Genomic DNA, 16,980 nt, shown 5'->3' with positions numbered 1-16,980 from the left:
ACAGAGCCAAGCCACTGTCCCAAGAGACTAGGATTAAGCTACATCCTCAAAATCATCCCAGGAAGATTGCTTCTTCACTTAAAATGCCCAAAGCAAACCTGCTGCAGTGCAAAGAGAGGAAAACCTTAGTGGAAGTACCCCTTGTAGTTACATATAACCCAGAGCTGGAAAAACTAAGACAAATCATAAAAGATCTACAGCCACTACTCCTGGAGGATATCACCGAAAGAAATATTTCCTGCTTCTGTGTTCCAGTTCTAGCCTTCTGACAACCACCTAATCTGAAGCAAAATTTAGTAAAAAGCAAGCTTCTAAAGGAAACTCAAAGAAGAAAATGGCACACATCCCTGCACTGTACCACGCTGCAAACTATACCAGTACATATCACAGGACCCCATGAATGGTCCACATGAGGGACGTTCAACATAAGAGGATCCTACCCCTGCTCCTCCTCTAATGTAGCGTGTATTATTCAGCGCAGAAAATACTAAGACGCAGGTGTGAGACTGGTGAGACAGGCCAGAAGTTACTTGCAAGAATCAACCCACAAACACAAAATCAAATGCTACAGAGGTGACCGAAGTAACACCTCTGTGGGGGAGCACTTTTTGAAACCAGACCACTGCATCAATGACCTTATGATCAGGATAATTAAAGGAAAATGTAAAACAAGCCAGAAACCTAAGACTGAAGTTAAAATGATCACTTTTTTAAACTGTTTTTTGGTTTGGTTTTTTTTATGATAATTGTGGTTGTTAAAATTACCACTTTTGGAACTTATAAAAAAGTCTCAACAAAGACATCTGTTTCATAACTCATTATGAGCCATAAAATTATACTGTCTCCTTCTGATCACCTATCAGCCCTATCCCCTTGTCCCTCCCCTCTTCCCACTCATATTGTCATTGGAATGCCTTTTATGATCAGAATATTTTCTGGTAATGTCCTCTTTTGCTTATTTTATTCTGCTCTGAGGGAGTAATAGCTCCCAAAATCTAGTCAAAAAATATATTAAGTTAATCCATTAAAAAGAGATCACATTTTTTATTTTTTTTGTTAACCTTTGTCTGTGTACTGGAGAGTTAAGCAGTCCATAAATGGGAGTGCAAATATGACCAGAAAGTCCATATAGCAGCCTCTCATCTGGAGCCCACTGATCTCCTCCTCAAGCAGTGGTGCTATCAGAGGAACATTCAGTGGCCTGCACCAGAATGACTGTTCGGGTTGGTCCTCGGAACTTCCCACTCTGAAAGAGAGGAGTCTGAGAGGGGTATACGTACAGCCTTACTATGGGAGACTAGATGCTGCATCTGAGTAATAAAACCATTTTGCAGCAAATCTCTTTTTAGGGCCAGCATCCCATTAAAACAGAGACATTTAGCATACATAGCCCCAGAGACTGAGGTTGGACAGGTGTCGGAGATAAATGTTTCTACAGATTAGAATTTAATAAGATGTAAAATTGAATTCCAGATGGACTAATAATAGCTGAGTTTGTACAGGTTTTGTCTCGCAGGAGCCAGGAAGTAGTTGGGGAAACTGTTTTTCCATTTGCCTAGATTTGGTTTTTAGTCTGTTGTAGCATTTGTGATGACACATTTTTGTAAAGACACTTTCTGTTTGAACGTGCTCTAAGTGACCTACTGTTGGTTGCAGTTCAATAATCAAGTTTTCCTTATCCCCCAGATCAGTCCAGAATCATGAGTTTTTCTCCCCTACCAGCAGATGAAGAAAGAGAAGAAAACCTTTACTGAACTCATGGTACTTAAGCCAGTGTACCGCTTGCAGTCCCTCAATATTCTCTGTTGCTAGCAGATGGTAGAATTAATCTGTAGTAACTTGGAGTTGAAGATTTGCTCTCAGGGATGCTAGGTCCTGGCTTGGGACTATACACCCGGTAGAATAGAACCGAGCAGGGAGTCTGTTTGACTCGGACCCTGTCCTGGAGGAAGATTTGATAGCCAGTGGTGCCTGCTCTCTCATTCCCTGTCCTCCGCTCCCCCCTCTCTTCGCTGATGGGTAATGTCTTCTTCCCCTGAAGACTCCTGAAAGGGAAATAGTTTTTTGATTATCATTTTATGAATCTGTAAGTTTATTTTCATGTGTGTTGGGCCCTTTTGGAAACAAAACAGCCAGGAGGCAGTGTGATCATGGGCAGCTCTGGGGAGGTCAGATAGCTTCAGCAGGTCCTGCAGGAGATGGAAGCTGCTTCAAAGTGTGAGGCTTGGAGAAGGAGCAAACTGTGCCAGAGCACTTGCTGTCGGTGCTTCAGCCTTGCACGGGGAACAAAGCATCTCTCGTTAAGCGAGGGGGAAAGTATCTCGCCTGCAACAGTGGAAAGGACAGGCTGCAGATAGCCGGTATTCGTGTGGATTCAGTGTCTCCTGTGGTGCGGATTGGTGGCAGGCTGAAAGTGTTTGAACCACGCTCTGAGTGAACTAGTTTCGGTTGCAGTTTATTTATTTTATTTATTTATTTATTTAGTGATTTTTATATACCGCGGCACGTAAAGATATACATCACCTCGGTTTACAGTAAACAATAAATTAGCAACAGGCTTTACATACAACAGTCTTTACAGGAAGTAAACAAATGACAGCAACAGGCTTTACAGGAAGTAAACAAATGACAGCAACAGGCTTTACATAAATAACGGAATTCAGGAGTGCCTAATATAACTACTTTAACTATTAAGAACAAATGCATATTCTAATTCAATGACGATGCAGGGGAGCAATATATGCAATTAACCTGCTACAGGCCTATTCCAATAGTTAATGTCAAGTCACAAATATTGCAAATAGGGATAGTTTGATAATCAAGTTTTTTTTGTTTTGTGAGGGTGACCTGATGGCTCCACATTGGTTGATGTGTGTGATTCCCTAGGCTATTGGAGGCATCATATGCAAATCCTGGGAGGGAGCCTCAGCTGTGCCTAGAGACACCTATGGCTGGCTTGGAAAGCATGTGTCTTACTCCCAAGGGGAGCTGTATTCCATGTCTCTCAGACTAATGGCTGGCACAGTGCTGGCCAGGCTAGATGGGAGGCAGTAACGACTATGGGCAGCTGCAATAAAAGGCTCATGGCGCCATAGCCCGAATGAGGTGGTTCTCGTTGAAGAGAAAATTGCCAGAATAAAGAAAAGCTCTTCCACTATAGTGTGTGTGGGGAAACTAGCCAGGAATGCGTTCAATTACTAATGGTAACTTGCCAAGCTCCCCAGCATCCAGAATCGCCCACCTGCTACAGAGCACTGCACTAATGTGGCCGTCATTGTTTGTTTGATCTCCAGTCACCGCTGAACATTACTACGGTAAGCCCAGGAAGGAGCACAAGCTGCAAGAGATGTTCAGTCAAAGAAAGAAGTAGAGATCTGGCTCAGTGGCAGCGCTATGCATTGCCATGCAGAGGACCTAGGTTCCATTGCTGGCCGAGGATGCTATGGTAGGTAGCATTCATGGCACCTGAAGCGTGTTCCAGCTGTGCACAGTGGCGATACTAGTGACTGGATTTAGTGCCCATAAGGAGCTCTGGTACATAGTTGCCAATCAAGGACTGCCACGATGAATGAAGTAAAGCAAGTTGGAAAGAGATAAGAAACAGGGGAGTAGTCTCTGGAGAGTTGCTAATGAAGGCTCATAGTGCCAATCCCAGCCCTGGTTCAAGTTGAGCTGGAAACTCAAAAGAACAGGAGGAAACCACCAAGGCAATTATTAATTATAGTGCCTGTGGCTTGGTTCCTTCCTATATCATTATCATTTATTTCATGCTTTTCCATCAAGAGAGCTCAAAGGGAGTTACAACAGAACAAAAAATACAAAATGTAGTATGGGAGAGTAATATCAATAGGGTTTGCATTGAAGAGGCGTATATAATATTAATAGGATAGTGTACACAAACTAATGTGTACATTTCTAGTGCAGTTAGGATGGGTATTTGTATTGCACTAAGGGCAAGTAACGCTAGGGGTTGGTTTTCCAAGGCTGAAGGTACACAGCTAGGAAGGTGTACATCAGAGATATACATTGAGGTGTAGGTGTTAGCAGCATATAGGAAACAGTTTTACACTCTCATTTAAGCATGTTTGAAGTTCAAAGAGTCACATTTGTCTGACACAGATCTTAACTTACTTCTAGAGTTGGGAAGACAGTTTTAAATAGCTATGTTTTCAGTAGACATTAGACTATATTGGAATTACCTATCTCTGTGGCGTAGTACCCTGGGAATTTTCATGCTGATTTAATACAAGTATATTGGTTATACAAACTCGCTTTTGTTCAGCTGGCCTTTTCATCCTCTTTTGTGGCTAAGAATGTGTTCATCTTTGTAGCAGACACCAAAACCTCAGGCAACATGACCCTCAAACAGGGAAGGTGTGGAAAAGCTTAACCTGCTGGTGTCTTTGTGTGAAGAGCATTTCTGGGGTCTTTCATAGGCACCTGTGTTACCTGAAAGGTCAAATCTTTGGTGATTCCACAGCACCTACTTTATGCTGCCCATTTAACAATTGTCTTTTACTGGAAAACCATTCCTCAGTTGGAGTAATGGAAGAATGCCATTGCAGAGATTGCTACTATGGAACACATTATTTGTGCTCTGCATGGGGACGTCTCAGTATATGATTCTTTTTAGGCCAGGTACCGGGCTTGATGTACCAAAGAAAAATGAAACCTGTCTGGTTCTCAAAGGAGAGGTGGCTGACAAAATAAAGGCCAAAAGAACAGTGTTCAAGAAATATAAAAGATCCCAAAGGTAGGAGCACAAAGAAGAATATCTGGTAGAACTGAGGGAGACGAAGAAATTAATCAAGACGGCAAAAAGTCAAGCGGAAGAGAGGATTGCCAAGGACGTAAAGAGAGGTGACAAAACATTTTTCAGATATATCAGTGAAAAGAGAAAAGTTCAAAGTGGTATAGTGAAATTGAAAGGTGGAAAGGATCAATGTGTGGAGAGAGACGAAGAAATGGCAGAAATATTAAATGAATACTTCAGTTCTGTGTTCACTAAAGAGGACCCTGGAGAAGGACCATCGCTAGTTAACAAGAAACTGGAGGGGAGTGGAGTAGATGTAACTCCATGTACAGTAGAAAATGTATGGGAAGAGCTGGGGAAACTGAAAGTGGACAAAGCTATGGGGCCTGATGAGGTTCATCCCAGGATACTGAGGGCGCTCAGATGTGCTTGCGGGTCCGCTGTGTGACCTGTTCAATAGATCCCTAGAAACGGGAGTGGTACCGAGTGATTGGAGAAGAGTGGTGGTGGTCCCGCTTCACAAGAGTGGGAACAGAGAAGAGGCTGGTAACTACAGACCAGTTGGCTCACTTCGGTGGTGGGAAAAGTAATGGAGTCACTGTTGAAAGAGAGAATAGTGAACTATCTACAGTCAGGAGAATTGCTGGACCAGAGGCAGCATGGATTCACCAGGGGAAGATCCTGTCAGACAAATCTGATTGACTTTTTTGACTGGGTAACCAAGGAATTGGATCACGGAAGAGCGCTCGATGTCATCTACTTGGATTTCAGCAAAGCTTTTGATACAGTCCCGCATAGGAGACTGGTGAATAAAATGAGAAGCTTAGGAGTGAGTGCCGAGGTAGTGGCCTGGATTGCAAACTGGTTGACGGACAGAAGACAATGTGTGATGGTAAATGGAACTCTCTCTGAAGAGAGAGCAGTTTTAAGCGGTGTACCGCAAGGATTGGTGTTGGGACCGGTCCTGTTCAATATCTTTATGAGCGACATTGCGGACGGGATAGAAGGTAAGGTTTGTCTATTTGCGGATGACACTAAGATCTGCAACAGAGTGGACACACCAGAAGGAGTGGAGAGAATGAGACGGGATTTAAGGAAGCTGGAAGAGTGGTCGAAGATATGGCAGCTGAGATTCAATGCCAAGAAGTGCAGAGTCATGCATATGGGGAGTGGAAATCCAAATGAACTGTATTCGATGGGGGGGAGAAAGGCTGATGTGCACGGAGCAGGAGAGAGATCTTGGGGTGATGGTGTCTAATGATCTGAAGTCGGTGAAACAATGTGACAAGGCGATAGCTAAAGCCAGAAGAATGCTGGGCTGCATAGAAAGAGGAATATTGAGTAAGAAAAGGGATGTGATTATCCCCTTGTACAGGTCCTTGGTGAGGCCTCACCTGGAGTACTGTGTTCAGTTCTGGAGACCGTATCTCCAAAGAGACAGAGACAAGATGGAGGCGGTCCAGAGAAGGGTGACCAAAAAGGTGGAGGGTCTTCATCGAATAACTTATGAGGAGAGATTGAAGAATCTAAATATGTACACCCTGGAGGAAAGGAGGAGCAGAGGTGATATGATAAAGACTTTCAGATACTTGAAAGGTTTTAATGATCCAAAGACAACGACAAATCTTTTCCGCCTGAAAAAAATCAACAGAACCCAGGTGTCATGATTTGAAGATCCAGGGAGGAAGATTCAGAACCAATGTCAGGAAGTATTTCTTCACGGAGAGGGTGGTGGATGCCTGGAATGCCCTTACGGAGGAAGTGGTGAAGACCAGAACTGTGAAGGACTTTAAAGGGGCATGGGATAAACCCTGTGGATCCATAAAGTCTAGAGGACGTGAATGAAGAGTGGGTGGCTCGCGGGAATGAAGGCTACTACCTGGAGATAATATCCTTATTCAATAATCACGCACACGGTTAATGCGACTCCAACATTGCTCTAAGCTTCAACGGCACGAGGAAATGTGGAAAAAAGGATTTGCATTCACAAAAAAGCGGGGGGTACCTTGCTTGTTACGGCGGTTACTACCCCAAACCAAATAAGCCTGATACTTCACTTTCAATGCATATCCAGCATAGCTCTCTGCTTCAACGGCAGGGGAGAAAGACTGATACTTCACGCATATCCAGCATAGCTCTCTGCTTCAACAGCAGGGGCGAAAGACCGATACTTCACGCATATCCAGCATAGCTCTCTGCTTCAACGGCAGGGGAGAAAGACCGATACTTCACGCATATCCAGCATAGCTCTCTGCTTCAACGGCAGGGGGAATGAAGAAAAGTGGATCTATATACAGACAACAACCAACAAGGACTGAATAACATAGTCTGGGTAAACAAATAAGCATGGGTGTAGCTTGCTTATTGCGGCAGTTACTACCCCTAACTAATTAAGCTAGATATTTCACTTAGATGCAGTTTCAACACTGCTCTCTACATTAATGGTGGAGGTGGAAGGGAAATAGAACCAAAAGGTTAATAAGAGCCAAGAGAAACAGATAAGTATGAGAAAAAAAAAAGTGTGAACCTTGCTGGGCAGACTGGATGGGCTGTTTGGTCTTCTTCTGCCGTCATTTCTATGTTTGTATTTTTCAAAGTGACTTGCTGTAAGAATGGAACAAAGTAAAGTGTGATGCTAGGAAAATTAGAATTTGTAAACAGTTTTATTAACCTAGAAAATGTATGAATACATTCTTGATTGCCTTCCTGATATTATGTTAACCTAAAACATGTTCATTGACCCAGTAAGTAAATATTGCTAAGAACATGTATTGTAAACTGTTGTGATCTTCTTTTGCAACAATGATATATAAAACACCTAAATAAATAATTCTCCTGTATTTTCTGTTCAAATTTCTAGTATGTATACCTGAATATATGTTTTGTCCAACCATGATATGTAAACATTTTAAAATATTTTCTGTACTCTGATTGTCCATGTTAAATAAAGAGTTTAAAAAAAAAAAAAAGTTGACATAGGATTTCCCACTAGCCTAAGGGCAAACTGTTCCTTTGTGCTTGTCCAGTCTGTAGTCTTAGAAATGTTGAACACTTTCAGAAAAAATCTTTAAATGATAATAAAGAAATGAATTGTGAAAATATTAGTAGTCTCTGTATATAAATTTGTTGGTAACTCTCAAAAAACCAAAATATTTGCTGCATTTTTCAGGGCATTTAATGAGTGATTTGTTTCCATAGGCGGTACTTACATTATCCCACCCAAAATTATCCCCTAGGAATCATAATTAAAGAAGAAATTCAATTAAAATGCTTTTTGCTTTCTACTTGTTTCATGAATAAACTGTGCTTTAGAACATTGTCCAGTAAGATGTGTGCTGGACACAGTGCTGTGTAACAATGCATGTACTTGTTACATACTGGGAGAAGTACATGCATCTCTTTGAGGCAGAGAGGAGAGATGTTCCCAGGGGCTGGGGAATGCATGTATATACTGTTTTGTCATTTTTGATGGGCTTTTATGCTAGTAAAGTATGTTTAGTGAAAGCTAAGATACCTTTTGCAGAGAGTAGCATTCCAGTACGTACCCAGATCAGTCCAGACTCCTGGGTTTTGTAACCCTACCAGCAGATGGAGACAGACAGTTTTATTGAAACTGCTATATAACCAAGTGTGCCACCTGCAGTCCCTCAGTATTTTTGTGTCTCCAGCAGATGGCAGATAGTGCAAAACCTGTAGTCTTTATAAAAAAAAAATTAAAAAAATTAAAAAAAAGGAAAGAAGAGTGGATTTCAAGTGGAGCCTCCCGAGGAGTTGTAAGGTCCTGGTTGAGCTATCCTCCCTGGTCGAGGCAGACAAGCAGGGGATTAGTGACCCTTTCTTAGCTCGCTCCAAGTACCGTGGGGCTGACATCTGGTGGTCCAGATCCCTCAGCTCACATGAAGCAGAAGTGTGACCAGCTAGTGATCCTGTCCTTCCACAAGGAAGCAGAGAAGCATTTATTTCTTTGGTTTTTTTTCTTCCCTTGTTGTCTTGTTTGGCTAAAGTTGGTTTTGTTTTTTTTTGTGGGGGGGGGGGGGGAAAGAGAGAAAAGGTTCTTTCCCGGTCAGGGAGCATGGCATAACTCTGGGTTCCTGGTGTGAGGACCGTGGGGAGTTATTGCAGGGCGGGCAGGTCTACCAGCGCTTGTTTTTTTTCTTGTGCCGCTGAATCTTGGTTCCAGTGTCAGCATGCAATCGGGGACTATACCATGAGCTTTGGTGTTCCGGGGCTGCGGGGATTTGCGATCACGGCTCAGTCAGCAGAACCTATGTACCGGTTGTGCTTCCAGAGGGAGGGCAAGTCAGCAGGGCCCTCTCCTCGAGATTTCCTCTGCTGCTTCAGCGCACCGTGCTACAGCTGCGCCCGGGACCTCTGTCCCCAGCATGAGGGGGGTGGCGGCTATTTTGAATGCTGCCATGCAATCTGCTGTGACTTCGGAGGGTCTTGAGCCTTCGCCACCATGCCTGTTCCCAGCTGCATTGGCTCCTGACAGAGATCAGAAGGATTTAGAGGAGGATGATTTCCCTCTAGATAATGGACCCACGGGAGTTAGTTTCTCCCAGGAGCAGGATTCAGATGACTCTCAAGTGTTTCTTCTGAATTTGTTCTGATGCACAAGGCCTTGCTTGTGCATCTTCATGGGCTTATTCCCTGATGGGGTCTAAAGCCCGGGAAAAGGCGAATCCTTCTAAGAGAAAGCGTGCCGAGGGGGTTCGGAGGCACTTGGGTTTGGCCTCGGGTTCTAGTGATCCACAGGGCAATTCGGATGATTCTGAGGATCTGCAGGAGGCTCCAGGAGAGATCCCTGGGGAGGATACCCTTCAGGATGTGCCAAATGTAGTTGAGGACCCACAGGAAATTCCTGTGACAGGAGATGACCCTAAGGTGGTTTGTCGTTTTTTCATCGAGAAGAACTTGAGCTGTTGATTCCACAGGTTTTACAGAAGCTTGGAATCAAGTTCATGCAGGAAGAGTTGGACTTGGAAGGGACAGATCTGGTGCTGGATGGCCTGAGAGGGCTGGCTAAAGCGGTCCCCTTTTATAAGTCAGTGAAAAAGCTGGTGTTCAGGGAGTGGGATAATCCTGAATCAGGACTGAGAGTTGGCAGGGTGATGGGAAAGCTTTATCCTTTGCCGGAGGACACCTTTGGAGTCCAAAGTGGATTCTGTGGTGGTGGCCATCACCAAGAAGACTACCAGCCCGGTTGCGGGTTCTGCCACTTTGGGGGATGTTCAACTTTGGAAGTTGGAGCTTCATCTCAAAAGGATTTTTGAGGTTTCCACTATGGCCATAAGGGCTGCAGAGTGCTGCAGTCTGGTGCAGAAAGTGTGTCTCAGGAGGGTTCAGCAATTATAGGAGTCGCAGGCTGCAGGGGCAGTTGTGGCACAGTCGGATGACCATTTGGAGGCGGCGGTGGCTTATGGAGCTGATGCCTTCTATGATTTTGTCAGGACATCTTCACGGATTGTGATGTCAGCAGTGTCCACCAGGTGTCTGCTATGGTTGCAGAATTGGTTGTCGGATGAATAGTCCAAGTCACACTTGGGGAAATTCCTTTTAAAGGAAAGCAGTTGTTTGGAGAGGACTTGAAGCAGATAATGAAGCATCTGGGGGAAACCAAGGTGCATAAATTACCAGAGGACAAGCCCAAGGGCAGAAAGTTTGCCACTATGCGGCCTAGATTTCGATATAATAGGAGGTTCCATCCATCCAAGAGCACTAGAGGACCGCAGCGACAGATTTCTGCCAGGACTTCATTCTGGGGGCAGACCTTTCGGAGGGGCAGAAGACCCTCCAGGGACAATTCTGGCACTGGTTCAGGAAGTACTAAGCCTTCACAATGATGGTTCCAGCTGTCAGAGGACGTTTATCGCTTTTTCATGAGGAGTGGGCTGAGATTACCATGGACCCACCAATGGGTCCTCGAGGTGGTAGGAGTTAGCTACGCTTTAGAATTTGCTCGTCCCATCAGGGACGTGTTTCTCATTTCCCCTTGCGATCCAATTTTGAATCTGCGGTCCGAAGTACAGTGGATCAGTTAAAACTTCTGGGAGTCGAAGTACCAGTTTTGGTGGAGGAACAGAGAATGGGACAGTATTCAATCTCTTTTGTGGTACCAAAAAAGGAAGGATCATTTTGGTCCATCCTGGATTTAAAAAGAGTAAATGTGGCTCTCGGGGTTCAACGGTTTCGCATAGAAACCTTGAGGTCAATTATCTCAATAATATGTAGAGGAGAATACTTGGCGTCTCTAGACCTGACAGAGGCTTATCTACACATAGCCATCAGGCAGGACCACCAAAGGTTCCTGAGGTTTATGATTCTCAGGGTGCATCTTCAGTTTTGAGCATAAGAACATAAGATATGCCATTCTGGGTCAGACCAAAGGTCCATCAAGCCCAGCATCCTGTTTCCAACAGTGGCCAATCCAAGTCACACATATCTGGCAAGTACCCAAACATTAAATAAATCACAAGCTAATTTTGTTTATTAATTAATAATAGTTTATGGATTTTTCCTCTAGAAACTTAACCAATCCTTTTTTAAATCCAGTTACACTAACTGCTGTAACCATATCTCTGGCAAAAAATTCCAAAGCTTAATTATGTGCTGAGTCAAAAAGAATTTTCTTCGATTTGTTTTAAATAGGCTTCTTGTTAACTTTATGGAGTGCCCCCTGGTCCTTCTATTATCTGAGAGAGTAAATAACTGATTTACATTAACTTGTTCAAGTCCTTTCATGATTTCGTAGACCTCTATCATATCCTCCCTCGGTCATCTCTTCACCAAACTGAACAGCCCTAACTTCTTTAGCCTTTCCTCATAGGGCAGCTGTTCCATGCCCCTTATCATTTTGGTCGCCCTTCTCTGCACTCTCTCCAGTTGAACTATCTTTTTTAAGATGCGGTGACCAGAATTGGTCATGTATTTAAGTTGTGGTATTCCCTTTGGTCTAGCAACGGTACCACGGACATTCATCAAAGTGTGGTGGTGGTGGTGGTGGCGGCAGCATTACAAAGGGAAGGAGTACTAGTGCATCTGTATCTGGACGATTGGCTCAGGGATTTCTGTCGGTGGTCTGTGGAACAGATGCTGTGCTGGTTGAAATCAATAGGCTGGGTAGTGAATTTTTCAAAGAGCCAGCTCATTCTCTCTGTCTCGGAAGTATGTTTGGTGCGGTTCGACACGCTAGAGAGGGAGAGTGTTCCTCACAGAAGAGAGGATCAGGTCCTGGCTCCATGGCTTCAATCTTGGAGTTAGTTCCTTGGGCATCACACATTTGCAGCCTCTTGAGAGGGCTCTTCTCTCCCGGTGGAATCCTTTGTTGGGGTAATTTCATATTCCTCTTCTGCTCAAGGGGGAAGGCAGGGACAGTCTTTTCTGGTGGCTACTTCAGGCCATTCTGGAATGTGGAGTGCGGATTGAGTGGTTGTCACTACTGATGCCATCCTCGCAGGCTCAGGAGCTGTGTGTGTCAGGATCAGGATCAGTCGCAGTGCCTGATGGTTGAAGAAAGAGGCGTCTTGGTTTATAAATCGGTTAGAGATGATAGAGGTGGTGTTCCCATTACTTTTCTTCCAAGTTTCGAGATCATTCGGTGAGGGTTATTTCGGACAATGCGACGGTGGTGGCTTATATAAACCATCAGGGAGGAACCAGAAGTTGGGCAGTGGCTCAGGAGGCGCAAGAATTGATCCTCTGGGTGGAACGGCATTTGGAGAGAATAGCAGCATCGCACATTGCCGGGGTGGACAATGTATAGGTGGACTTCCTGAGTTGCCAGGTATTGGACCCAGGAGAATAGGAACTGTCAGAGGCAGTAATGTGTCTCATTCACAAGCATTGGGGCTCGCCTCATATGGATCTCATAATGACCAGGGACAATGCGAAGGCACCCTGGTTCTTCAGCCAAAGAAGAGAGCACGGTAGAGGGCATCAACACTCTGGTTCTACCGTGGCCTCTCAATGTGCTGTTGTATATCTTCCCTCCATGGCCTCTGGTGGGAAAAGTGATTTAACGAATAGAGAGACATCTGGGACACTTGATTTTAGTGGCTCGAGTGGCCGCACTGGCATTGGTTCGTGGATCTCTTAAACATGGCCATGTCTTTCTGGGATCATTTTCTGCACATTTCAGAGGTGGGTGTGTCATTGCGCACAGTGCCCTCTTTTCTGCTGAAAGTGATGTCAGGGTTTATGTTAACCAGATTGTGGAACTTCTGGCCTTTCCGGACCTGGATCCCTCCGCGCCTCGTGCAAAGGAGCTGAGGCTTTTGGATGTCCAGCAGGCATTGTTATCTGAAAATCACTAATGATTCTTGTACTTTGGACCACCTTTTCATGCTTTGGAGTGATCCAAGGAAGGGGATGTCAAGCAGCCAAAGCTACGAATGCACATTGGCTCAAGGAGGCATTAAGTTCAGCATATATTTCTAAGGGTCAGCCAGTGCCTACAGGTTTGAGGGCTCATTCAGTGCGTTCGCAGGTAGCCTCTTGGGCGGAGGCCCAGCAGGTGTCACCGCAGGAGATTTACAGGGCGGTGACTTGGAAGTCATTGCACACTTTCGCCAGACACTGTTGTTTAGATGTCAGGGCTCTGACTGCAGCCTGGTTTGGTGAGAGTGTTCTGCAAGCAGGACTCTCCAGGTCCCACCCATTTTAGTGGGCTTAAGTTCCCAGGAGTCTGGATTGATCTGGGTACATACTGGAAAGGAAAATTTGTTCTTACCTGCTAATTTTCATTCCTGTAGTACCACAAATCAGTCCAGAGATCCTCCCATACGGGCCAGTTCAGCACACCGTTAGCACCCGTTTGGCCACGCATTTTCGACGTGCTATTTTTACCCCTTTACAGTAAGGGGTAATAGCTCGGTAAAACGTGCGGCCAAACCCCCCCCCCCCCCCCAAAACTAATAGCGCCCGCAACATGCAAATGCATGTTGATGGGCCTATTAGTTATTCCTGCGCGATTCAGAAAGTAACGCCTGCCCAAAGGCAGGAGTTAATTTCGGCCGGCACCGGGAAAGTGTACAGAAAAGCAGAAAAAACTGCTTTTCTGTACACCCTCCGACTTAATATCATAGCGATATTAAGTTGGAGGCCCCAAAAATAAAAAAAAATTAAAAATCTGCCTGCGGCCCGCGGGTTGGAAGACGGGCGCTCAATTATGCCGGCGTCCATTTTCCGAACCCGTGGCTGTCGGTGGGTTCGACAACCGACGCCGGTAAAATTAAGCGTCGGCTGTCAAACCCGTTGACAGCTGCCGCTTCTGTCAATAAAGAGGCACTAGGGACGCGCTAGTTTCCCTAGCGCCTCCTTTTTACCGTGGGCCCTAATTTGCATACTGAATCGCGCGCCCAGGAGAGTAGCCGCTCAACGGCTCTTCCGCGCAGCTTACTGTATCGGCCTGATAGTAAGAAGAAGGAGCGTTGTCTGCTCGGTTTGTCTGTTGGTTTATAGTTATTTCAGAATTCTTGGCTGGTCACTATGCTGTTTTACTTTGCTCGGGTTCCTTTTCCAGAGAAAGTTACAGCGTCACCAGCCTCCTGTTTGTGGGGTATTGGGTGGGCTGTTAAATTTAGTTGATTTATGGACATCTTGGCTTGGAAACAGGTCCATTCTGAGGGACTGCAGGTGACACACTTGGTTATATAGCAGTTTCAATAAAACTTTATCTGTTTCCATCTGCTGGCAGGGATACAAAACCCAGGAGTCTGGACTGATCTGTGGTACTACAGGAGCGAAAATTAGCAGGTAAGAACAAATTTTCCTATAAATTGTGTTGGCGTCTTACTCTCAATATTTGGTCATGCCCTTTGGCCTCTGTAATGCCCCTGATGGTGTCTTTTTATATCAAAATTGAAGATATATCAGCTGTTACTAAACAAACTATCCTAGATTCTAGGCTGGAATTTCTGACAGCAAGTTCCTTTGGAATTGCCCAGAAATGCAAGTGCAAATGAAAGCTGCACATAGCTGAATTTTTAGCACTGCTGGGTTTAAGTCCGCTTCCAGTTCAGGATTTTACTGGTACATTTTCTTGCCTCTGTTTACTTTTTTTTTTAGCAGTACTTCACACCGTTCCTTGAATTCTGTAGGACATCCCACACTGATCACTGGCTTCTTTCATTTCAGGACATAGACAAGTTTGGCAATGAGATCACACAGCTAGCTCGTCCACTGCCCGTGGAGTATCTCATCATAGATGTAAGTAGGTGTGCTTTCTTGTGAGCAGGGTGAAATCCAGGTCCAGAAAACAGGCAGGTTACCCAGGAAGTTCGTACACTGCCTGTCAGAGGGCACTTATGGTTAGCTCAAACTAGAATTGTGAAGGCCTGGAGAAAAAACGTAAACATTGGGGGGGCATTTTTTTTTCCTTTTTATTCTCAAGACTAGAAGGGGAACAATCAGAAATTTTCTGAACTTTTCCATTTTTTTTCCTGGGCCTTCATACATCTTGGTCAGATGGTTTGATAAGAGGTCTGAGAAGCCGATTCACCATGGAAAAAGGAGCCTGGTGCATTTTGTGGTACATGTTGGAATACTGCTGTGCATTGGTGCTGTAGTGAGGTAAATTCAGTGAAAGACCATTAGCCCCAGGGTCTGAGAGAGAAGGGAGCTATAATCATTACTAAAAGAATGATTTAGATGTGCTAGGTTGGGTCTTTGCTGGGTAATTTGATTGTTATTACAAATAACTCAAAAATAGTTTTTTGTTTTCTCTTACGTTTTTAGTATTGATTAGGTACAAATGGGAAGGAGGTGAAGCCCCTCTGACTATAGTGATCTTAACTGACAGGGAGAAGGGAACTGGTCTACTTCTTCGGTTTTTTTTTTTTGCACGGACGAAATTTCTGTTAGTAATGTCTTTTGTATTGCCCACATTTAAATTTATTTGAATTTTAGATTACCACAACTTTCCCCAAGGATCCAGTTTATACGTTTTCCATTTCTGCAAGTCCATTCCCCATAGAGAATCACGATGTGCTGGGAGAGACTCAGGTAAAACCAGAGGCATTTGTTTGTATTGGTGCATTGGGAGCTTTCTTTAATTCTGTTATATTCCTGATCATTTGCTTGTGTGGTGCAGGCGCCTCTCTACTCACAAAAAAAGAGCAGTGGGATTGGGGGTTCCAGTTTGACATTTCCTGTCACTCTCATGCCTGCTTTTGGCTTTCAAGTTTGTCTGTTCCCTGTACGTACCCGGATCAGTCCAGACACCTGGGTTTTGCCTCCCCTCCAGCAGATGGAGACACAAGTTTTTTCAAACAACCCTGGCATATATACCAAGGTGCCACCCACAGTCCCTCAGTCTTACTCTGTCTCCAGCAGATGGCAGAGGTGCAAAACCCACAGTCTCTTCTATTTCCCTGGTTGCTGCAGGTTTGATAGTGCAGGAGTGTAGTGTAATTAGCTGTAAGTCCCGTCCCTGTCAGTGGTTCTGTGAGCCTCCCAGGGGGTTGCTAGGTCCTGAGAGGAACATCCCCTGTGGTTGAGGCTGCTGCTAAGGGTCGAGGACCCTGATCCTTCAGTTTACAGCAGCGCAGGGGCGATACTGGGGAGCCCGGCTCACTCACCCCCACAGGAGCAGGACCTGTCTTCCAGAATCGGGGACAGCGCACGGTAAGTTGGTATAGCTTTTATTTAAAAAAAAAAACAAAAACTGTCTTTAATTTTTCTTGTGCGTGCCAGCTCTCCAGAGGGTTATCGGGGGGGCTGAGCAGCTGAATTTTCACTTTATTTCGCCGTTGTTTCCTTTCCTTTTCTTTTCGGCAGGCCTGCGATGCCTCGGGGCTCTTCCTGCCGCGCATGGGGCTCATCGCGCTTGCATTTGTCGAGGGACAACCTGTGTTCTGATTGTGTGCAGGGGGCCGAAGGATCCTCCGTTTCGCTCCGGGGGGGGGGGGGCCCCCGTAGTCGAGCTTCGCGTTCCGCGGCACGTGCAAGGACAAGTGGCTTGTCAGCAGACCTGTCCCCACTAAGCGCGGGAACGGAAGCCATTTTCAGCATATTTTGGGAGGCCACGTGGGCAGCGATGGGAGAGGGAATTTTACCCCCCTTGCTCTCTCCACAACAGATTCCTGCTGGGGGGGGGGGGGGGCGCTCCTACGGGTGCAGCCTCTCCCGTTCATGAGGAGAGCCCTGAGGGGGCTACTGATTCCTCCTCAGAATCTTCCTTTTCCTCTGAATTTGTGTTATTGATGCACAAGGCCTTCAGAGAAAGAAAG

The 16,980-nt window shown here is 45.1% G+C and overlaps 1 protein-coding gene across 1 annotated transcript in view; it reads left to right on the top strand.

The window, feature by feature from the left end:
- NPLOC4 (NPL4 homolog, ubiquitin recognition factor) overlaps nucleotides 1–16,980 on the top strand; it is a 104,588-nt gene that overhangs the window by 67,916 nt on the left and 19,692 nt on the right. The window contains exons 13-14 of the mRNA XM_029599232.1: nucleotides 14,888–14,959; nucleotides 15,659–15,754. Of these exons, the coding sequence (XP_029455092.1) occupies nucleotides 14,888–14,959; nucleotides 15,659–15,754 (168 nt within the window). The remainder of the gene's footprint in view (nucleotides 1–14,887; nucleotides 14,960–15,658; nucleotides 15,755–16,980) is intronic.

This window comes from Rhinatrema bivittatum, chromosome 4, assembly GCF_901001135.1.
Source record: "Rhinatrema bivittatum chromosome 4, aRhiBiv1.1, whole genome shotgun sequence".
NCBI classification, from domain to species: domain Eukaryota; kingdom Metazoa; phylum Chordata; class Amphibia; order Gymnophiona; family Rhinatrematidae; genus Rhinatrema; species Rhinatrema bivittatum.
The sequence above is the reverse complement of the archived record's forward strand: the minus strand, read 5'-3'. Positions and strand labels throughout refer to the sequence as shown.